Source organism: Triplophysa dalaica, chromosome 14, assembly GCF_015846415.1.
Source record: "Triplophysa dalaica isolate WHDGS20190420 chromosome 14, ASM1584641v1, whole genome shotgun sequence".
Classification (NCBI taxonomy): Eukaryota; Metazoa; Chordata; class Actinopteri; order Cypriniformes; family Nemacheilidae; genus Triplophysa; species Triplophysa dalaica.
Window position 1 is genome coordinate 8561776 of NC_079555.1, and position 24409 is coordinate 8586184.

At 37.0% G+C, this 24409-nt stretch overlaps 1 protein-coding gene across 1 annotated transcript in view; it reads left to right on the forward strand.

The window, feature by feature from the left end:
- necab2 (N-terminal EF-hand calcium binding protein 2) overlaps positions 1-24409 on the forward strand; it is a 66955-nt gene that overhangs the window by 35702 nt on the left and 6844 nt on the right. The window contains exons 6-9 of the mRNA XM_056765925.1: positions 6729-6865; positions 7306-7430; positions 16081-16160; positions 21011-21067. Of these exons, the coding sequence (XP_056621903.1) occupies positions 6729-6865; positions 7306-7430; positions 16081-16160; positions 21011-21067 (399 nt within the window). The remainder of the gene's footprint in view (positions 1-6728; positions 6866-7305; positions 7431-16080; positions 16161-21010; positions 21068-24409) is intronic.

The following is a 24409-nucleotide window of genomic DNA, read 5'->3' on the forward strand; positions in this document are numbered from 1 at the left end:
GATTTAAATCACATACAGTTAACGCAGACACTGGCACATTAATCTTGATACATAATTCAAATGCATACACTGAAATCATGAAACTTCAAACTGATTGCTGCTTTTTATATATTTAGAAAATAGAGCGTTGCTACGACTTGCATTTAGAAGATGAAATGGTTTGTTGTGATGTGTTCGCACCGGTATTGAGCATATTTTACTGTGTTCCGATGGGAAGATTTTTTATATTATACACTATAAGCAGCTGAGGCGCCAGATAAAAAAAAAAAACATTTATGTATAATAAAATGTATATGTTTTTCATTTTGCACCTAACATATTAATTTGCAGTCTATTTGAGATTTTTACCTCATTTCTTAAATCTGTGAAAATCCTGTAAATTGAATCGGTAAAATTTCATAAAATTTTAATTTAAGTGTATATATAACTCTTTGGTCTCTTATATGTGACCCTGGACAACTAAACAGCACGGGAACATTTTTAGTTATCGCCAAAAATACATTGTCGGGGTAAAAATGACAGATTTTTATTTTTTCCCAAAAATCATTAGGATATTAAGTAAAGATCATGTTCCATGACGTAAATGTATAAAAACTTTCTTTTTGTGAGTGGGTGGCCTGCTACAATGCCTCAGATTAACAACTTCAAAGGTGACTTTCTCAATATTTAGCTTTTTTTGCACCCTCAGATTCAAGCTTTGTAAACAGTTGTTATTCCGCCAAATAACGTCCTATCCTAACATACCATATATCAATAGAAAGCTTATTTCTTCAGCTTTCAGTTGATGTAAAAATCTCAATTTCATAAAATTGAGTTTTAAGACTGGTTTTGTCGTCCAGGGTCAAATATATATATTTTTTTTTGTAACATAAAAGTAAAAACTTCCCAAGTATAAATGTCAACTAGTAGCTGGATAGCGAATTATGTAATTGTTTTTATTGTTTGAATGTTTAAAACATTGCAGCAGTTAATGTTTCTATTAAAAAAATAATATGCATTTATTTATTTTACTTTATTTTACAATAATAGTTTTTATCAGCTGCACTTTTTAATAACCTTTTAAATATCAGTACCCATGTCAATAGGATAGTTCACCCAAAAATGGACATTCTGTCATAATTTACTCACCATCTTGTCATTTCAAACCAAACAACTGTGGTACCCCTAGACTTGCATTGGTTTTGTGTTTGTACAATATAGGTACCTTCAAAATATCTTCTTTTGTGTTCTGCAGAAGAAAGTCATACAGGTTTGAAATGACATGAGGGCGAGTACATGACGGCAAAAATGTCATTTTCGGGTGAACTATCCCTCACTCCCTTGTTCAAAGGAACAAGAAAAAGCTGATTCCATGACTCTCCCCTTCTTACAGAGATATACGCTCTGTCTTTCAGACAATGTCACACTTTATCTATAGTTTATGTATTAAAAAAGACTGTCATTGTTAACTGTTCTCCCTGGGTGGGAAGAGTTAAATGAAGTAGCTGAAGCAGATGAAGGACTTCACTCTTTCATGTTCCTGAAACTGTGTGAATGCCTAGAGTTACCGCAAAAGATGTTCCATGCGGTTAAGACACCTGCAGTGCCCAGTAGGAAAAAAACGTTGTGTGTCTTTGTCCTCTTACTTTGGACAAGCACACATACACGCTCACATACAATAATGAAGACACGGCTCAATCTTTACTCTCCTGCAATAGCACGTCTGTATTGTCATCTCTTCATTTTCCACCCGACTGGGATTTAATCCCGGTTTTGTAAACTCTCAGCAAACTGTGATCCGGTGTTGTGAATGGATTTGTTCCTGGCTGAATAACAGCATTATACCATGACTTCTGTTTTCAGGCTCTGCTAATGCGATTGTGATTGAATCTCTTCCCTCAATTCCCGGAAGCTTTGTCTAACTAGGTTGAGCCGCAGGTTTGGACCGTATGTGGGAGCGAGCCTTCGCCCGACTCTGTTGTGTTCTGTTATCTTGAAAGGGATGATCTTTTTTCTGTTGTTTACCCTTTTGGCTTATTCCAGGGAACCGTTAACAGTAGTTTCATTTAGCGGTTTGGAGAGACAGCTGGCATGGTAATGTGCGTTTCAGATGTTTTGATCAGCAAGAGGTCGCTTCTCGTTCAGAGAGGGAAAACAATTTATTAAAAAGCAATTTAATATATTGGTTTCCAGAGATGAGCAGATGCTCTGTAATTTTTTAATAAGTAAATTTGTTTGTTGTAATTTAAGAAAGTATTTCTTTTTAAGGTTAGAACAGACAGAAATGAGCTCTGGTCATGCTCAGGCACTTTATGATTTATTATTTAAACAACGACAAGGTTTATTTGTTTATATTTTAATTACAGAAAATGGAAAATCAAGGAAACATCTGTAATATTATTGAATAAATTCTCTTCTTTTCATTATAGAAATCAGTTCATTGCATCTGGTAAAAATCTGTTCAAACCAAATCAGTGCAATTATATGTCACCTTTATGTTATCTTCATTGAGAAATATAGCTGAGATCATTTCAAATCTAAAAGGTTTCTGACATATTTAGACATACCAGAAATGATTAATACATTATTAAATCATTTGCAGCAGTATAGCTTGTTAATAAATGCAAAGGTGTGGCGTTGACTTCTTATAGAATATGCGAGCATAGCTGTAAGCTTTCATCTATTTTAAGACAAACGTACGAGACGTTACAGCTCCACTAAGACATGAGCCAATTAATTGTTTCCTAGCAACAGCAGTCAATATGTTTCTTAGCAACAACATTTTGTAATATGCAAAATTGCATTTAAAGAGGCTGAGACAAATCCGTCGAATTACATCTCCCAATGTAACGTGGCATTTTATTCTGGGTTACCCCCCCACAGGCTGTTTAGAAACACAGGCATTGTATATTAAGCATGCATGGATATTTCTTGATACCTATTTTTCCTAACACTTTGAGTGGCAATATGCCTCACAACCTGCTTGCTATATTTAATGCTTTCATTGCAAAGGACAAAAAAGTTTAATCATCCCGTGCGCCTTCCATTTTATACCAAAAGGGTGACACATATTCCCTGTGGAAAATCTCCGGTTATGAGATCATATTTCCTCACAGTGAGCCCATTTACCCCCTCTGTATTAGCCATCAGCCCCAGATAATATTCTTTCATTATGAGCTGTCTTGTATGTCCCATTGTTTATTCTGTTGAGGGCTTGTCTTTATGGATCATGGATCAGAAATAATGCTTTCTCGGTTTATTAGGTCTTCGCTTTAGCACAGGTGTGCGAGGGGGCTTCAGTCCAGCATGTCAGTCATTGTTATTCAGTAATTCAACTTTCAGTTACACTTTCAAAAATGCCTTGAGCAAATTTTACAGGAGGGTGACAGACCATTTTTTTGTTTTGGGGGTCTATTTGTTGCTGCAGATGTAATAGAAAAGAATGAATATTTCATGACGGATTTCAACCCATTTTTCAACACCCTCATGAAGTCTGGGCACAAAGTCATTAGAGCAGCTCCTAACAGGATGTTGTCCTGAGATTTCAAACATATTTCCCTGGTTGTGCACCTCATTACTAGCCAGTGTAGGTTATATGGGGTTTTGAGTTTATTCGCCTTCTTTCACACTCCACGTCAATGCGACGCCATCATTTAGTTTGTTTAGAAAAGCTGCAGAAAAGTTAAAAGATTTTGCCTTTAATCAGCATTTCTGCATGTATTTTGACCATTTTTAGTCCAGTGTTGGATGAATTTGAACAAAAGCAAAGCTCAGGAGTGACAAGGTCACCCAACAGCAATGTCAAAGACTGAGAGAATGCAGACATGTGAAAGTTGTGAAAAAATCAATGATGTTCCATCATATATACATTTTCGAACAGATCCTAAAATACATGTAAAACAGTAGCATTGTGTTGTTTAAACGTGAAAACTTATGATTAACATCTTAGAAAGGTGGTTTTACATATATTGCAAATCAAATACATCTTAGAGACATCTTCTAACAGTCTAAATGACATCTGACAGGAGCTACCTCAGAGATGTATTGCATATGAGCAAACAATAAAAAGAAATGAAGAAATGTAGAACATTTTTTTTGGAATGGTCTCATAGTTTTCTGTGGCTGTATATATATATAGCATTAAATTTGATTTTGGTTCATGCTGTGTTTGTTTTGGTGTGGACAGTAAGCCCTGGGTCCCTGTTTGCTGATGTGTGTTAAGGCCTCCGTTGAGCTGCTGACCAAGCATACCGCTATAGCATAAATCATGCTGAGCCTTCCTAGACATCACCGTCAACACCTGGTGGCTTCTTGTTCAGCCAGGTGGACAGGACAAACACCAGCCTCCAACGCTTAGAAAAGAATGTTTATTTATGGACACAGAACCATTGCCAACAGACTTTTATATTGTCCTGTTATGTTGTTCTGGTCCATCACCACGTTAAGATATAAGGTGCATCCCAAATTGTAAACATATGCGCTTTTCTAAGCTGTTTTCTAATATAAATAGTGTGAGTATTGATTTTACACAAAAATTGTAATGTGCATAAGTGAAATGTACATATTGATTTTAATTGGCTCACACTGGTGTCATGAATTTGATATAATTTTGCCTTCGTCTAATGGTTTATGAAAAAATGATATTTTCTAGTCTAGTTTCATTTGAGGTGTGGTACTAAAAAAAAATCATTCACTAGATGGTAGAGTGTATTGATGTTAAAGGGGTGATGATTTACCAAAAATGATCTTACGTTTTTGCTGCACTGTCCCTTTAAGGCACTTGTTAATTGACTAATCACTAGTCAAACATTGCAGTATCCAAATCTGCATCCTTTTTTCTATCCATTTCTTCTGTTTTCTTTGACTGATGGAGCACTATAGACTGTCAATGCTCCCAATCTACTTTATTACTCCTAATGTAAAGTTTTTTTCATTATAAACTGTTGTACTGAGTCTGCATGGCATTGCAGCATCATTTATGCACTGCAGTTCAGTCTTTCCTACTAATGCTGCCTTTCCATTCTGATATTCAAAATGGCCATCAGTTGGGAAGGCCAGAGTTGATTTAAATGCTGACCATGACAGTCTTTTAGCACATCGGTGCTTAATTTCAGCACAGTTTTGCCATCCCTTGTTTGGAGAAAGTAAAAATACCGGAAGTTGACTCTTTTCTATGATGTCCATGATTTGGGTCTTGGCTTCTATGGTTGAGTCATTGGCAGAAACCAATAGAACAACATTTAATCTCATTGGATTTAATATCCAAAACACACTACGAAAATAAATTTTGTAATGGTTTTGATGGGAAAAGTTAATGCTTTATAATAGTATTTCTAAGGAGCAACGTTGAGATTTTTTTTCTCAACTGCCTTGCGAAGTTCTATGGCGACTCACTGGACAAAGATGTCGTCATGTTTTTGCTTCTTTGCTGGATGGGGCAACATATTTACGAAACGCACTTTGTACAGCAGTTTGTAATTTTAAGTCTTCTGTAAAAACATGGCAAATTCCCAGAAAGAGGACCTGCAGTCTATGTTGATAGAAATAGCTCATTCTAATGTAATAAAAACATAACGCTTCTTTATAAAAGGTACACCTCTGAAGACATAGTAATGTATGTTATACACTACTAATACACATACTAATACTAATACTGTGTTTGACCCCCTTTCACCTTCAGAACTGCCTTAATTCTACGTGGCGTTGATTCAACAAGGTGCTGAAAGCATTCTTTAGAAATGTTGGCCCATATTGATAGGATAGCATCTTGCAGTGGATGGAGATTTTTGTGATGCACGAAGCTCCCGTTCCACCACATCCCAAAGATGCTCTATTGGGTTGAGATCTGGTGACTGTGGGGGCCATTTTAGTACAGTGAACTCATTGTCATGTTCAAGACACCAATTTGAAATGATTTGAGCTTTGTGACATGGTGAATTATCCTGCTGGAAGTAGCCATCAGAGGATGGGTACATGGTCATAAAGGGATGGACATGGTCAGAAACAATGCTCAGGTAGGCCTTGGCATTTAAACGATGCCCTATTGGCACTAAGAGGGCCTAAAGTGTGCCAAGAAAACATCCCCCACACCATTACACCACCACCATAAATGCATTAATGAGAAATTGAACAGGTCTTCCTAATAATCCTTTAGGTGAGTGTAAATAACATTTCTGTAAATAGATCCTCCTAAATATTACACAGCAACTTTAATGGAAACAGGGTTGACTGATAGAATCCATGTGTTTGCTTAAACTCAAAAAGGTCAGAACAAAAGTTGCCTGTCTGTACACACTCACACTTTAGTCCTTCCAATACAACCTTGTATGACATTCTGCTCACATTGTTGTGTAAAACAGACCCTGTGTTTGCAAAAACAGTCAAAATGTCACCAGATCAATGTGTTTCGGCTCCAGTGATCCAATACCATTACAAGCTTTCAGAATATAACCTATCGTTTACCTCTGAGGCCATATATTCTGCCCATGCCAGGTTCCCAGGCAGTTTGTTGATGTATTATTTATCTTTGTGAATCTCAGAACATTGGCACCTCTGGACCATGTGTTTTGCTTAAAGGTATTGAGCTGAAGGGAACTTCAATGGAGGAGTGTTTCTTAAACAGGAGAACTTGATCAAATATGCATGTGTAAAATCCTCAGCGAAGCGCTGATGTGCTTTTATCTTTGTTGGTCTTCTTTTCTTTGTTGCTTCCTGTCTCACATGCTTTCTTTCTCTCTCACTCATTGCAGGTGTATGAACGGGGAACTAACGTTGAGCAGTTTGTGACCCGCTTTCTGTTGAAGGAATCAGCCAATCAGATACAGTCTCTACTGAGCTCTGTAGAGAGTGCTGTGGATGTCATTGATGAGCAACATTCATCTGTGGGGTGAGAGTTTTGTTTGAGATGTTGTGCACATGTCCGCCATTACTCTTGTAATGGAAGTCATTACGTGCTTTTAAAAACTACGACTTGTGATGTGAATTGTTCATAATTCACTGTCTCATCATCATGATTATATCCATAACTGTAGCATTTAGTGTTTGATTCAGCAGATGCTTTTGTAATTAAAGTGCCCGAGATTACACTAGTTGCATGATTTCAAAGACTGATAATATGCATGATAATAGAGAGGGTTTGTAATCTCAGCCCTGTGCAGAATGCAAAATGCAACCTATGTTGTAGTTTCGGGTAATTGGTTATCAAGCTGCAATCACACATTAAAAAAAAATTTGCTTGGTGGAAGTTATTATTATTAAACCTTTTGATGACAAAAAGATAATTAAAGACTTTTTATTCATGTACTTTTTCTCCCTATTCTGACCTAGATCCTACCCTAGTAAGACCAGCCCACGTGTCCCAGATAGACACAATGTGGCCCCGGTGCCAGATTACCCTCCAAACAACAGGGTCAGTGCGAAAGAGAGCATGAGGAACATCAACACAGGTGCAGGTGAGACCATCACACACCCATCGCCAGACTCCATTTGAGTTAAATCCATTTGAAAGTGTGTATCATTATGCCCCACTTTTGAGTGAAGAGCACTTGAGTAGTATGGTGCTACTTCTTTTATGTTAACAGAGCAGTTCAAATCATATTCATAGGTATTAAGATTACTCTGACACAAAAATAAAGTTAATTAAACAATAACTGTTTATAACATAATATCATAAGAACAATACAATTTCAACATATCGTTGCTGTCCTTCTGATACCTTGTATGTTCAAATTACCTGTTTTACCTGCAAAGTGTGCTTGGACACACAAGGAATTTGTCTTCCAGTGCACATTCAGGTTATAAAAGTGACAAGTCAGAGGTAACAAAACATAAAAATAAATATGTGAGAGATACACATTTGACAAAAAGGACAAGTATATTGTATGTATAGATGTGCTATATACACATTATACTGTGTTTTATAAACGATTACATACTGTGTTTTGAAAGTTGACAAGCCCTTTTTATTGGTTAGATATTTGCAAAACCCAGTGACAAACATGAAAGGTGACTTATAATGGTGATTTATGACATAAATATAGAGATACAAGGTTTCAGAAAGATCGCAGCGATGTTAATAATTCATTTGCAAAAACAGATAACTTTCTTTATAAAAATGAATTGCTGTTTGATTGATATAACTGAAAATATCAATCAATATAGATAAAACTGAAATTATGTTTTTTTTATTGTGCATTCCAAGTAATATCAAGTTATATGTGTTTGCAACTTGTTTTATGGAAAGAAGATTTTATTCTATATATATTTCTTTTTGAATTATAATTATTTTTTAAATGTTTCTGTTTTTGCTTACATCTGTAAGAATTGTTTGCTCTTGTGCCATAATTGCCATTGAAACTTTTATTTGTCTCTTCAGATAAAAACGTCTGCTTAATATAAATAGAGTGCAATGTGAAGAATATTGGCATATAACGGCAGTGCATGAACTCAGTCAGTGTCGTCATGGTTACACGCAGAATCTTTAATAATTTCGACTGTGCATTGCATGCAAACAATGCAACCCAATAAATAATAATAACGTCGTTTCTAGAAATAAAAAATGCAAGCATATATGGTACCAAATAAAATACACTGTCTGTATTTTATGGCATTTTACATTCAATGTCACATGCTGATTCATAATTAAGAGAAACACATCTGTATTCACTCTTTACTATGAATAAAGCAAGCATCTTTTTTTGAGAGCTGTGCCAGCTGTGATGTGAAGAGACAAGGTTTGATGAAATGCTTGAGATAAACATCAAAATGAGTTTCTTGCCTCAGATCCCATCAGAGCCCTCCACTTTTCCCAGACACCTCTAATTTATTTCCTAATTGATATCATCTCAGTCAGTCAGGCACAGAGAAACGGGATCTTCACGGAGGTGTGGCGGCTGTTCCTAAGCCAGGAACTGAGAGAAGCAAAGATTACCTTCACTTATATTACTCTGAGAGATAAGCACATAGTCGAGAAAGAGCATTTCTTTGCATTTTCATTACTGCTTCTCCTCTAGTGTTTTTCAGCAGGAGTTTATTGAAGATCTTGTTTAATGGTCTGTTTGATGAGTCGCAAATTACTTCTATTCATCATTTGCTTTCCCTCTACAAACATACGATAAATCCGTGCGGTACGGATCTCCTTTATGGCTTTTGAAATTTGGTGGCAAGCTGCATTATCATACACAAGTTAAATTCTGTCTGTGTGCTCTGTGCCCATACTCCTCCTCCATATACTTTCCATTATTGATGAGATTTGGGACTGAGCTGTTTGCGGGCCAAATAAGCGCATAAACCACCAGCTCATGACAGCCCTGCGTGTATGATGTAACTGAAGAAATGTGTGAGATTTTAATGAGAGGGTGGATAAAGGTCTCCCTCGAAACTTCAGTTAGAAGTTATATCACTGTGGAAATGGTTAGAACGACCAGAATGTAAAACTTTTATATAATTTACTAAACTAACATTATAAAAAGCAGAAAACCAAAGGGTGTCAAATAATGCTCTCGTTTAAACTCTTATCATCTTATTGTATTTGTGAGCTGTTTTATTAGAGATTCAGTCGAGGTGATAAAACGTTTCTACAGAAGAAGCTTACAAAGATTTTTATCGATGGTAATTAATATAGATCTCAATCGTTTTCTCATTCATTTTTATTGTAAAGTCATCCTGTCCAAGACACCAGTATTCCTAGATTGACATAGCTTTGCAGAATAAAATGGCTGGGTTTTATGGGCGAGGTTCAAACGCTGGCACTACTTTGAAATTTTCCCCGAGGCACAAATAAAGCTGACTCGGCTCACAATAAAAGCACTATTCTAGCTGTCAACACCGTCGTGGAGAGCCGTGATTGGAGAGTTAAGCCTCCAAGATGTGGTTTATGAGCACTGGCATGAGGCAATTGATCAAATCTTCTGGTTTGCTCATGGCACCTTTTTCCCATCATTCAATCACTGGCGATTCTCAAAATGCTTTCTTTCTTTGACTTTAGTTTGTTCTTTCTTTATGTCTGTGCTGTATAAACACACACTGTTAGTGATGTTTTGTTGATATGATTTTCTTAATTCCATTTAGTTACATAGTATACACTATGTTATTATATTTAAGAATTTTGACAGATTCGTTGACAGACTTACAATGCATTCAATGCTATATTCAACAGTATGTGTGTTCCATGAGACTCAAACCCATGACCTTGGAGTGGCTGTGAGAAAGATATGAGATTACTTTTTGTAATCCAGAGTATATACACACAGTGGCCTCAAAAGTATTTGTATATTTTGATTAGACTTAAAAATGTATTAATGTTCGTTGAGAATATCAAAGGAAGTTGTATGTCAGATATGGGAAAAAGGTATTTGACTGTTTGGGTTCGGACCATTTTGGCTCATGTTTGGTCTTCACTGGATCCAGAGCTCATGTTCTTTTCAAATCATGTCATAGTTGGTGTGGCCAATACAACCAGCATGAAATGACGTCAGATGTCAAGAAAAGACCATGTGGCATAATGTGACTTCACTGCCAAATTATTATAATTTTGTTCTAATCTGAATACAGTTCTTACAGCCATAACAGCATAATTGTTTACATATTTTTCCACAAATACAATACAATTATCATATTCTTGATATTAAAATTAAAGCACATTATTGATAAAAGGGTTTTTAGACAAGGTGCACCCTCGTAATGGGCTCAGATCAGTCTTAACACACCATGATTAGACTGATTTGGTGGCTGAATAAAAAAGGTGTCAAGAACTGTTCACTCAACTCAACTCAACTCAACTTTATTTATATAGCGCTTTTTACAATTTTCATTGTTACAAAGCAGCTGTACATGAGACACATTTAATACAAGTATGAATTCTAAAGCAGCCCCCCCGGCCAGGCAGATAGTGCAAAACAATATGCAAACGGTGGTGAGGAACCCAAAACTCCCATCGAGAAAAAAAACCTCAGGGGAACCCAGGCCCAACCAGGGGATTCCAGTTCCCCTCTGGCAAAAGCTGCTGCCTCTGCACAAGCTCATCAGTGCTTGCACAACAAGGCTTAATAAAAATATAAAAATTAAAGATTATCATTAACAATCTAATAGCATTTGAAATGTTGTAGAAAAAAACAAAGTTGTCGCGTCCTTTATCCAGCTCTATCCTCTTAGCACTTGTCAGGTCACCGCTTCCCATTCTCAGCTCTGCCATCAGGTCTGGGCATGAACTGCATCCTGCGGTAACCTTGGAACAAAGAGACAAGACTGGCTGAGAGTAGAGTACTGTTCTGCACTCTTTGATGCAACAAGTACATCATTTGTTGTTGGATGTGTTCCTGGTTCCGGTTGATCTAAATAATGCAGCCTAAATCCTCTGAGGATTAATATTATGGAGGTGTAGTGTATGCAAGATTAAAAAGATGAGTCTTTAGTCTAGATTTAAACTGACAGAGTGTGTCTGCCTCCCGGACCGTGCAGGGAAGAATATTCCAAAGTTTAGGCGCTAGATAAGAAAAGGATCTACCACCTGCACTTGATTTAGAAATTCTAGGTATTACCAACTGACAGGACCCCTTAGAGCGTAATGTACGTGGTGGTCTGTAATACAATAGAAGTTCATTCAAATACTGCGGCGCTAGACCATGTAGGGCTTTATAGGTAATAAGCAAGATCTTAAAGTTAATGCGATGCTTTATAGGTAACCAGTGCAAGGTTGACAGAACCGGGGTTATATGCTCATACTTTTTTGTACGTGTAAGAACTCGAGCTGCCGCGTTTTGAACCAGTTGCAGTTTTTGTAATAGGCCCGCAGGGCAACCACCTAGAAGTGCATTACAGTAATCTAGTCTTGATGTCATGAATGCATGAATTAATTTCTCTGCATCTGACAGTGACAGCATATGACGTAATTTAGATATATTCTTAAGATGGAAAAATGCAATTTTACAGGTGTTTGCGACATGGCTTTCAAATGAGAGAGTACTGTCAAATACAACGCCAAGATTCTTAGCTGATGACGAGGATTTTATGGAGCATCCGTCAATCGTTAAGCAGTATTCTTGGTTGTTACGCATAGCAGTTTTCGGTCCAGTAAGTAACAATTCTGTTTTGTCCGAGTTTAGTAGTAAAAAATTGTTACTCATCCACATTTTTAAGTCAACTATGCAATCCTTTATTCGATGAAACTGCTGGGTTTCATGAGGCATCGAGGAAATATAAAGTTGAGTATCATCAGCATAACAGTGAAAGCTAATTCCGTGTCGCTTTATTATATCTCCTAGAGGTAGCATGTATAATGCGAAGAGCAGGGGTCCCAAGACTGAGCCCTGTGGTACACCGTACTGGACTTGTGATTTGCGGGACACCTCATTGTTTATTGCTACAAATTGAAAACGGTCGGATAAATAAGACTTAAACCATTTCAATGCTATTCCGTTAATGCCGACGTAATTTTCGAGTCTATGTAGAAGTATGCTGTGGTCAATGGTGTCAAATGCAGCACTGAGGTCTAGCAGCACCAATAACGAAATACAGCCACGGTCAGACGCTAAAAGCAGATCATTTGTAACTCTGATCAAAGCAGTCTCTGTACTGTGACATGCTCGAAATCCAGACTGGAATTCATCATTAATGTCATTCCTTTGGAGGAAGGAGCATAATTGGGTTGAAACTACTTTTTCCAGAACTTTAGATATAAAAGGTAAATTCGATATAGGCCTGTAATTCCCTAGTTCTTTAGGGTCGAGTTTGGGTTTTTTTAAAAGAGGCCTTATAACAGCCACCTTAAATGCTTTAGGCACATGTCCTAATGTCAGAGATGAGTTAATAATACTAAGAAGAGGATCTATAATTTCGGGGAGCATTTCTTTCAGTAGTTTTGTAGGTATAGGGTCTAGCATGCATGTTGATGATTTAGATGATTTAATGATTTTAGACAGTTCATCGTGATCTACTGTAGAAAATAATTGCAATTTCTCCTTAGGGGTGCTGTAGTTAGTTTGTTCAGCGGATTTCACTACAGGTTGCATTGTTATAATTTTTTCTCTTATATCTTGGATTTTACTTGTGAAGTAGTTCATAAATTCATCACTGTTATGCTGATAATCAGAATCTGACGTCGATGACGACTTATTTTTTGTTAATTTAGCCACGGTGTTAAATAAGAACCTAGGGTTGTGATGGTTTTCCTCTATTAGTGTTGAAAAGTAGGCGGATCTAGACGTTTTTATTGCATTCCTGTAATTTCGAGTACTATCCTTCCATGCTATACGAAATACCTCTAGATTCGTTTTCTTAAAGTTGCGCTCCATTTTACGGGATGCTTTTTTTAGAGTCTGAGTGTGTTCATTATACCACGGTGTTGGGCTGCTATTTTTAATTTTCTTTAAACGCAGAGGAGCAACTGTGTCTAATATTTCCGAGAAAGTAGAGTTAAAATTTTCAATAGTAGTGTCAAAATCGTCAACGTTATTACTCATGCTGGATATTTTAGACAATTCAGGCAGATTATCGAGAAACGCATCTTTGGTAGTTGAAGTAATCGTTCTACCATATTTGTAACAAGGAGTTTGATTTGCAGCCGTAGGCCATTGAAGCAAACATAATATCAGATAATGATCCGAAATATCTTCACTCTGCTGAACGATTTTAACATCGTCCACATTTATACCATAAGAAAGTATTAAATCTAAAGTATGATTACGAAGGTGAGTGGGTCCTGACACATGTTGACTAACGCCCATGGAGTTAAGAGTGTCTTTGAAAGCCAGTCCCAAGGCATCTGTATCATTGTCTACATGGATATTAAAGTCACCGACGACAAGGACTCTATCTGCGGCCAGTACTAGTACTGATAAGAACCCACCAAAATCTTTAATAAAATCTGTGTGGTGCCCTGGAGGCCTATATACAATAGCTAGAATAAATTTTAAAAATGTTTTGTCCTTAGTAATAGGTGTCGATACGTGAAGTACCATGACTTCAAAAGAACTGTACTTAAAATTAGACTTCTGAGAGGTAATAAAAGAATTCTTGTAAAGTGCAGCGACACCTCCCCCTCTACCTTTTAGACGAGGCTCGTGTTTATAGTAATAATCATGGGGAACGGATTCATTTAGAGTAATAAAATCATCTGGCTTTAGCCATGTTTCTGTCAAACAAAGCATGTCTATTTTATGATCGGTTATCAAATCGTTAACAAAAAGTGCTTTATTTGAGAGAGATCTAATATTAAGCAATCCGAGTCGTAACAGCTGATTATCTGTATTTTGTTCATGTTTGATTTGTTTAACGTTTATTAAATTACTTTCAAGAGGTTTACGCAATATCTTATGTTTGCTAATCCGGGGGACAGACACAGTCTCTATTTTATGTTGTTTGTAAGAAGGGATTATTACATGTTGTATATTTTGTGTATTCTGTAACGCGAGACGGCAAGCAGACAGTTGGTTAAGCCATTCTGTCTCCTTCCTGACCTGGGCCCTAGGTAGTCAGCCTTTAGCATTATTAAGACTGTGTGCCAAATTTCTAGAGAGGAGGAAAACCCCATCCCAGGAGGGATGGAGACCATCTCGTTTCAACAGGTCAGGTCTGCCCTCAAAACTCTTCCAGTTATTTATAAAATCTATATTATTCTGCAGGCACCACTCAGACAACCAGCCATTTAGTGATGATAATCTGCTATAAATCTCATCACCACGGTAAGCAGTAAGGGGGCCAGAGAATATTACAGTGTCTGACATCGTTTTCGCGAGCTCACACACCTCTTTAATATTATCTTTAGTGATCTCCGATTGACGGAGTCTAACATCATTTGTGCCGACATGAATAACAATCTTACTGTATTTACGATTAGCCTTAGCCAGCACATTTAAATTTGACTTGATGTCAGGCGCTCTGGCTCCCGGTAAACATTTGACTATGGTGGCTGGTGCCTCTATGTTAACGTTCCGGACAATAGAATCACCGATCACTAGGGCACTTTCAGCAGGTTTCTCAGTCGGTGCGTCACTGAGCGGGGCAAACCTGTTCGAGACTTTAATCGGAACGGTTGAGTGATGTTTTGTCCTGCGACTATGCCGTCTCACCGTCACAAAGTTTCCCAGCTGCAGGGGATTTTCAACCGGAACCGAGCTGTGTGCGCTAACATTGCTCGCATCCGAAGTGTTTTCTACGGTTCTTACACTCTTACTATCCTCAAATAAAGATTGGATGCGAGACTCTAATTCTAAAATCTTCAACGTCAGCCTAACTACTTCCCTGCATTTATCACATGTAAAACCCTCGCCGCTGACAGAGAAGGCTAAACTAAACATATGACATGAGGTGCAAGTAACAACAATAGGAATAGAAGCCATAACTCACCGGGTATGAAGTGCAATCCTAACTTACCAAGGTTGCTTGATGAGTCTTAGTATATACACTTAAAAAGAGAAACAGTTAGCACACAAGACAAATAGGGGGAGATGATATTCCACAATGTAAACAGAAGGCAAGCTAACACGCTAATATGCTAGCGGCGTTACGTTTCAATGAATATAGGTTTAAAATATAAAGTTATAAATAATTCGGCAACGACAGTGATATGTAACGACAGTGATATGTAACGATAGTAAAATAGTAAAATACACTAATAATAAGACACTCCATCCCCTTATCGCTATGGTAACAGTTTATTTGTTCCAAAGTGTCTCCCCTCTGCATTATACGGGCCTCATCAAACCAAGGGAGGTGTTAGAGTCTAATTGGTTTGGCACCTCAAGTGGGGCGGATTTCAAAGGCATAAACCTTTTGCCACATTAATGGGATCTGTCATTGCATAAAAGAAATAAAGGGAGGGTGGAAATCAGGTTAAGGGCGCTCTAATTCTGGTATTCTGTGAAACAAAATATTCTTACATTATGTTCTATTCCCATAATGATCACCGTGTGGTGTGTAAAGCTCTTGGCGAAATTGTGTAACCCATCAATATAATGACTGGAGCTTGGTAATAATGTCTGAACATTCGATTCACTCTGTTTCATTGCCATGACAGCCACTCTGACAAGAGTTTCAGGTTCTTGGTAAAGTTAAAGTTCATTGAAACTATCTGCAAATGATTCACTGGGTCTCTCTGTCTCTCAGGGGCTGTGGAGGTGAGAAAAGAAGGACTTGAGGCACAGGTCAACCGACTGGCTGAGCTGATTGGACGCCTGGAGAACAAGGTAAGAGCTTCGTCGTATAACATTGAGAGGTGAAGTGCGGCATGAAACGTTTTATACTGTGATGTAGACCTGTGCGGTTACAATCAGTGTTTCAAGATCCGGATTAACACCACAGACCAAAGATTCGATTTAGCTTCTGGTTTTATTCCTTCTGTTAGTATCAAACTGATCGATAAATGCAGTTTCTTTAAACTAGAAACATGAATTAACTTTGGACTCCATCTCCACATCCTTTACGGATGTTGTAAAGCTTTTGTATTTTTGCATCTTCAGCTTTCTATTTTCTGGTACTCATGCACACATAAGGATAATTACACACGTTCATATAGAGAAGCTTGGGATGAGAGGCACATTGCGGTTACTAACCCCGTAATCTGTTTTCGTACAGTTATTACTTGCATTGCTCAGGGTGGAGAACAGTGGGGAGAGGGGGTAAATGAAACAGTAAAACAAAGAAAGCTATTAAATAAATGCGGACATCCCATCACCGCTTTTCAGCAGATTCCCCATTTAAACTCTGAATATATTCACTCAGCAATTGTGTGTTGCTTCTGTTTTTGGTCTTACACAATGTTTAAGAGGTTTTTTGTGTTGAAAAACATTTATAATTTTATTACATAAACCAATTGAACTATGTTTGATAGATGGGTTGTGAGGGGCTTGTTTATCTATATGAAGGATATATCGCGGCTGACCTCCCTTAAGTGACAATTCTTTCAGCAATCTATCATTTCCAAGGGCACCTTGTCTTAATGTTCAATTTACAACATGTGCCTTAATCAGATAGTCCAGGAGGGATTTTAAACTGAGGCCAAGTTCTGTGCTTCACACCCTCCTTAATAAGTGAGAAACCACATCTGTTTACCACGGCGTGATGCAGACTAAATAGTAAGTCGTACAAAGTTAATCCTGAAGCACAGCCATTTTAGATGCGGTTCACGTTTAAATTCGTTATTTTAATTGTAGACGCTTTGCAACCACGATCAAATAGGGAGTGACGGGGTCATGACGCACATGCAATGTGGCGCGATCATTTTTTCTAGACGCATCGCTACCGCATCGAGATGAAAATATGTCTACTTTTCTTAGTTAAGAAGTTATTTCAGAGTATTTTCAGTGCATATACTCCATATATCCTTTGCCTATACCTCGTCTCAACGGCTAGCTTGGCCCATGGTTGCTTAGCAACGACAGATGCCAGGAGAGCGCAAATTACTAGGCGCTTTGGAAGAAAGGAGAAAGCTGTGCTGCGTTTTCCGTGTGGTTTTTTAGATGCAAATGTCAATATAACATATAAAAAGTACAAGAGATGGTTAATATTGGAGACCTTGGCAGGCAATTTTGTGTTTTTATTTCAGAAACTAAGGGTGAAAGGACGGATATCTGGGTTTAGCAGCAGAGGGTTTAGCTTCACTCCTGTGGCACTGAGAGGTTTTGGTGTTGGTCCAAGCAGAGATTAACATTTAGTACATGCACATGTGCACGCTATTATAAATCTACTGAGAAATGTTCTGAAGAGCTGTAAATATTCTGAAGAGCTTTTATGAATTAGTTTAAAATTAATGAAGAGGTTAATTAACGTTTTACCAAAGAATGATATGTCAACCTATACTATGCTTTTTTTACCTAACCTTACTCCTGAAGAGTTATTTAAACATTACTGAACATCAGTAACTTTTATCACAAATATGTTACATCACGTTTTCAAGAAGTTTGTGTAACATTTTTGTTCAGTTCTAAATGTTCTGTGGGTACTTTGTGCCAATGTTTGTGTAGTGTTAGAAAATTGAAACACGGTGTGCTTCTGGACCGGTGTTGTTTACAGTATGGAAAATGACCCACTTGGTAAAAAGATTCTGTCTGTGTTTTTTTAAATTAGCCATAAAATATTTTCCAATAGTCATCCTTCAAGCCATCCTTCCAGATTCTTGAATTTATGATAGTTTCCTCTAGTTGCCATTTCAAACTTTTCTGTTCATCTTGATTCACTGTAAGATCTGCCATGGTCAATCAATAAAAGCTTGATGCACACCTTGGTCTGTACAGGATTCAACACTTTCTCTTCTGAGCATCCATCCTCAGAACCTTCACTTGAAAAGAAATGTTGAATAAAGCACCATATGTGTGCTCTGTTGTTTCCAGAACTGTTCTCTATTCTGTTGGTGGCCACCGTGACTTTGGCTCAGAATTGAAACAGTCATCAGAGGGGTCTTGTTTTTAACATAATGTCCCCTCAACCCCCTTCTCCCGCTGCTCTAAGAAACGCATCATTTCCTTTTTACAGCCAGTCGTGATATCCATGATAGCCTCCAATCACTGTATGAGACTAAAGCGTTCCTCTGCACTCCATCTCTGACAGGGTGCTGCCTGTCATTCTGGCTATTCTTTTTGATGGATAGACCTCCATTGCTTTCCTCTGCGAGAGAGACAGCTGCATGAATTTCTGGCATCATTACCGGCTATTATGTATACTGTCATTCCATGATGAGGAGGAATATTCCCCACCATTACCATTCATACGGATGAACTAACCTAGGGATACCATTGTCTTTCAGTTTGTGCAGCACATACAACATTCCTTCAATGCTGCTTTAAAGCAATAGTCATTTATTAGATGGTTCCAGACCCATGACTTTATATTTTCTGTGGAGCGTTAGATTTTTTTGGGGGAAAAAAGATTGTTACTTACCATGAGGTTGAGAGAAATTTTAGTTTTGTTTTGTGTTTTATTATAGTTTTTTTTATATTTTGAATTAGCTTTTATTTTGTTACTTTTAGTTTGCATGTAACTTTAAGTTAAGTTTTGTTATGTGCGTTTGTAATTAAATTATTTGTTTGTTTTTATATATACATTACTTTATACGTTTATTTGTTTCAATTTTAGGTTAGTTTTAGTTTTTATTTACTTTTAGTCAAAAAATGTATTGTCTCAACTTAATAGACACCAATGCAACATTTCTCATTTCCGTTAATTAAATTTTTCCAAATATTAAGGCTAGTTTATTTGATTTAATTTATAGGAATTGTTTAAAATGTTTAGTAAACTGCAATAACTATAAGGGCGAGTAAATAATAACAGAATTTGGATAATTTCCATAGGCATTTCCTTTCAAATTCTCACAAATTCATAACACCTATGCATTTGGAATATGTATCTTGTCACAATGTCACACAGATCCAAAGACACTGCTTGTAGCTTTAACACTAGAAAAGGAGAGCATAACTTTCTGCATTTATCACACTGCTAAATGAAGACCCTATTGATCTGTTGGTTCTGCTTTATCTGTTTTGCAGGGCTGTACGTTATCTTTATTTTGCCTCAGTGCTGCAGAGGTTTAAAGTTTTGTAGCACAGGCCAAACAGTTGTAGCACAAGTATAAATCAGTTATGATCCTTAAAAAGCACAAGTACAGGATATCACATTAATAGACAGGTAACTGAAAACGGACATTATTGTTATACAAATTGATACATTAGGGCAATATCATTTTTTTGTTTTCCCCAAATTCTTTTTTCATTTATTAGAGTTTTGTATTTTCAATGCTTTGATACAGTAGTCTAACATTTGTCAAAAAAATAATGTAGTATACTATAGTAGGCTATTTACTACATTAAACTGCAGTAAAATGTTTGTGTACTACTGTATATTTTGAACCTTATTATAGTAAATATTGAAGTGTACTGTAATGTTTACTACAGTTTATACATTTAAAGTTAATTATGTAATCATCTGGTGCAAATTAAGCATACTTTTATTTTGGAGGGTCGTCATGAAGATTCAGTGTGTTTGACAGTCGCTTCACTCAAACTTAATAAAATTAAATTTGAACAACTCTCTGGATAAGGTTCATGTGTTCATGTCCTCGTATAGTAAGATACAAACAAATCCACAAGTGTCACTAACATGTTAAAGTGAGCAACTAATTAACTCATAGACACGCATAACTAGCAGAAGACATATTAAAATAATAGAATTCCTCTTTTGTGATTCCTTCATGTTTTCCCACATCGTGCAGATCATCATGCTCAAGATCAATGGACTCGATAAAACAAGTTTTAATTGCAAAAAATACAAATAAATAGTGCGCCATTAGTTAACCTCTCACATGAACAAGTACAACGACAAACGCACTTCACACAAACAAGTGGCTCTGTCTAATGCACCTGCAAAACTGTATCGCACACGTGCTGTACTACTACATTTATCCTTAGCACAGACTGATTTTTTCGTAGCATGTGCTGTACAGCCCTGGTTTTGTCAGCATTGCATAGCAGGTGGTCATGTAAGCCCAACTTCACCCGAGGCAGCGATTGTCGTTCTCCCTTTCTTTCTCTGTCCATCTTTCCTTCAGGACAATACACAATACATTTTTAAAAAAGCCCCAATGGTCCATCTTAGGTAAAAAAACTGCAATGAAATGTATAACTGAACTGTTTGGTGTTGTAAGGCCATGATTTATACAGGTATGCTGTGTAAACACTGTATCTGTTTGTAGTAAACATTCTCCAGTTTATGAATGTATATCCTCCTCTTACAGAATTGAAGATTCTTTAATTGTCATGAAGTCAGAGCAAATGATTGATTCATTAGCATAAACATCTGTTTGATGGTTTGCAACAGGTTAATGTACACATAGGTGCATAGAACATAATTTGTCAGTGAAAGAACTTTCTTTTCTCTTAATCTAATGCATTATCCTTTCCTAACGTTATATTGAGCATCAGGAAGATTTAGTGTCTCATCCTCTAACACCTCACTTCATTGAGTATCTGAAGGCAGAGAGCAGCAGTCAGGGCTGAGGGGAGAAGTAAATTCACTAGTGGCTTTTCTGTTCTGGTTTGTGTTGCAGACAGTTTGGTTTGACCTACATCAGCGACTAACAGACACTGATGGCACAACTAGCGCAGTAAGTACTAACGCATGTCTTATACCAAAAAACATGCAAAATTCTCAAGACCATGCATGCATGACCGAAAATGACCTTTTCCCTCTGTTACAATAATGCAGTTAGTTCGCAAAACCAATGAATGAACCCCTGTGAATGTTTTAGCCAGAGACGTTTCTTAGCAGCTACCTATTTCTTAAGATTCAGGATCATTTGTTTGTTCGTATGTCAGCATCAACTCTGTGTGTTCAATACAATCAGAAAGTCTTTCTGGCCTCTCGAAGATAAGAAGCAGTATCACACTACACCACACCAGGCCACAAATCAGTGAAGGTCTTTGGACGGTTGATACACAGCAGGGTGAAAGTGTCCTTCGGTTATAACGTTGGTGGAGCAGATCGCTTTGATCTTGTTAAATTTGTGGTTTTGAAAGGCAATTGACAAAATCATTGACAAAATAATACAAATTAAATATTTTGGGAAAGTTTGGGAATAACTCTGTCCTGCTTTCACTTTAGTACTTCATAGTAAGTAAGCAAGTCATGTTGTCACTGATATGCATACATGCTTTTTTTGCAGTGCAAAGAAAATGTTGATATGAATGTTTCTACAGCATATAGCTATTTTTCCAAATAAATCAAATGCAATTTAATTCCAAACACTATATTTAAACATTTTAAAAGGATTTTGCCAAAGGAAACCCTTTCTATATTAATTCATCTGAGCTCTCCACTGTGGTGAAAGACCCAGAGTCCAGCACACAGATTCCCATTAAATGTACTCTCATTTTATTGTCACCGGAGGGATCAGAGAAAATGTAATGACTCTCTTATAATACAATAATACTTTTCGACTTTTGAGACAAAACAGGGATTGAACAGGTTCCACCCAACACCCTCACTAAGTGCCGTCATGTGCCTGTGTGTTTATTGATAATACAAGCTTAATTTTGGAACCAAGAGGATGTTTTAAGAATTAGTTTTGACATCTGCAATAATATCACCAAGGGTTTTGCACACTGGATCTGTATTTCCTATACAGAGCAGAAAAGACAATGATTTTACCATTTGCCGCAATTCAAAATAACTCAGTTTGCCTGTAGATGGTTATTACTGTGTCCCTAATAATGATTACAGAACCTTTTTATGTGAAAAGTCATTTCAAATATTTCCAATAATAACACATTTAAACGTCTGGTTTGATAAAGCTAGAGTAAATCACTGTATAATGACAATGGTCACATCGAATTGTAGTGGCGCTGTAATGTACTTATGTATCAAAGTAGTTGTGCTTCACTTTTATGTGTTTGAATATCCATGAATGCATATATTAGCATATCATTATTACAACTTATAAATATTTATTTAAATCCTTATTTGACTGTCTACACACAGACATGCATACATTTTTAATGAACTTGCAGTTACTACTGATGTCATAGATGTCAAACTAAACATTCAAGTATACCTGCTTAAATACATACATCTAAAATATTTTCCTACGTTTCATTTGTAACACAGCATTGAGAAACAATGCCATTAAGAAGTCAATAGCAGATCGCTGATAGAATGGAAAGTCAAAACGCTGCAATCCTCCCTTTTATCTCTAGTCTACAGAGACCGGACTAATGACTGATCAGTCCAACAGCCCTGTGCATCTGTTAGCTCAGCAGTTTACTTTATAGGCAGTATTCTCTGACTTAAAGTCTCCCACACCACCCGCAGTGCTTGTCTAGATTGGCATAGAGGAATATAAATCAGCTGTTGGCTGATAAAACAACAGAGAAAAAGAGAGAGTCATTTCAGGAGGTTATACAACTGCATATCTGAAAGTCCTTTTTGCTCATTTGGAGCGAATTAGGATGAGATGGATGCAGAGAGAGAGGAAGATCTTAGCTGCTTTTATCGGTACATTGCCATTTATGTCGTCAAGTCGCAGTGGTTTAATCTGGTATGAACAATGCAGCTAATGTATATTGATGTTAAAGTTTAAGGGGGGAGGAATATGCAATGAAGTCAGTGTTTTCACAGAAAGAAAAATGGGGGCAGAAAGATTGCAATCAAAAAGAAATGGGACGGAATTCCCCAGTTTCCATGGTAACGGTGAAATATTTCTAACCCTCTGAAGGTTTCTTTTGTTTTTATGGGCTCATATTGTACCTTAGACACCTCAGAGTTTTTCCTCACTTCAAAAAAATCTGTATGTGTGTGTGTTTGTGTGGCCAGTGGGGGTCTCGGTGGGGACTTAAACCTGAATGCACACCAATTTATGGGGACACGTGTCACAATGGGTAAAAAAGCTTATAAATCGTACAGAATAATCTTTTTTGAAAATCTAAAAATGCAAAAAGTCTTCTTTGATCTTTAGGGTTAGGGGATAAAATATACAGGGATTAAAATCATTATGCCGATGGACTGACACCATGGAAATCGCACATCTGTTGATCTGAATGTGCAATAATGTGAATGAGTTTTCAATGCTTTGTATCATTAGCTTAGTGTGAAAACCATTGGGGCAAATCCAGCGTTATGGATGTGACATTTTGTGTTATGGATGTGACATAAAAAAGGCTGCGTGAATGAATTTGTTACGAATATATTAAAACCATCTGTTTATATTTAACTGAACCCTTGTTGATAGAGTCTAACATCAAAAAATGTCAGACTATGTAAAAAAAAATATAAAAAGGGAAATAAACATGCGTTATGGAGGTGACAAAAAACTGCGTTTTTTGGGAGACGATAAACTTTGATCGTACAAAGTTTATCGTCTCTCTGTAAAATAAAATGCACAATCCTGAAGCAATAATACCCAATGAATGAAGAAGGGATTCCTCTTTATAGAACATAAAAAAGTTACTTTATATTAATTTCCATGTGTCCATTTATGAGGAATATGTAGCGTCATGGATGTGACAATCCTGAAAATGGCACCTACCTGACTATGAAAAATCATGCACTAAAAATAAAACGATTGCGTTACAAATTTGAAGAGAGATCTCACACGATCTGATCAGCACAAAATCTGTGCTGTTACCATAGTAAAATGGTATTACTATTACTATTTTTTTTGTGGTAAGGTTGACATTTTCACGGAATTGCCCATTGAGTCTATAAGAGGACCTCATTTACTGTATAGCTTTGTGGGTGTGCGTGCGACACGCATGTGTTTCCCAGTCTGATGCATAATGTAGAAGTGAAGCAGTTTCACTCTGCATGTGGGTTTTTAGGGTTCATTAGTTTAGAATCCCTTCTGAGCTTCATTGAAACATACACATACACATATAAAACACTCTGAACACATTCAGCCGGCGATTCTCTCAGCCAGTTTTACCTGAAACGTTGTAATAAAACCAAGAACTAT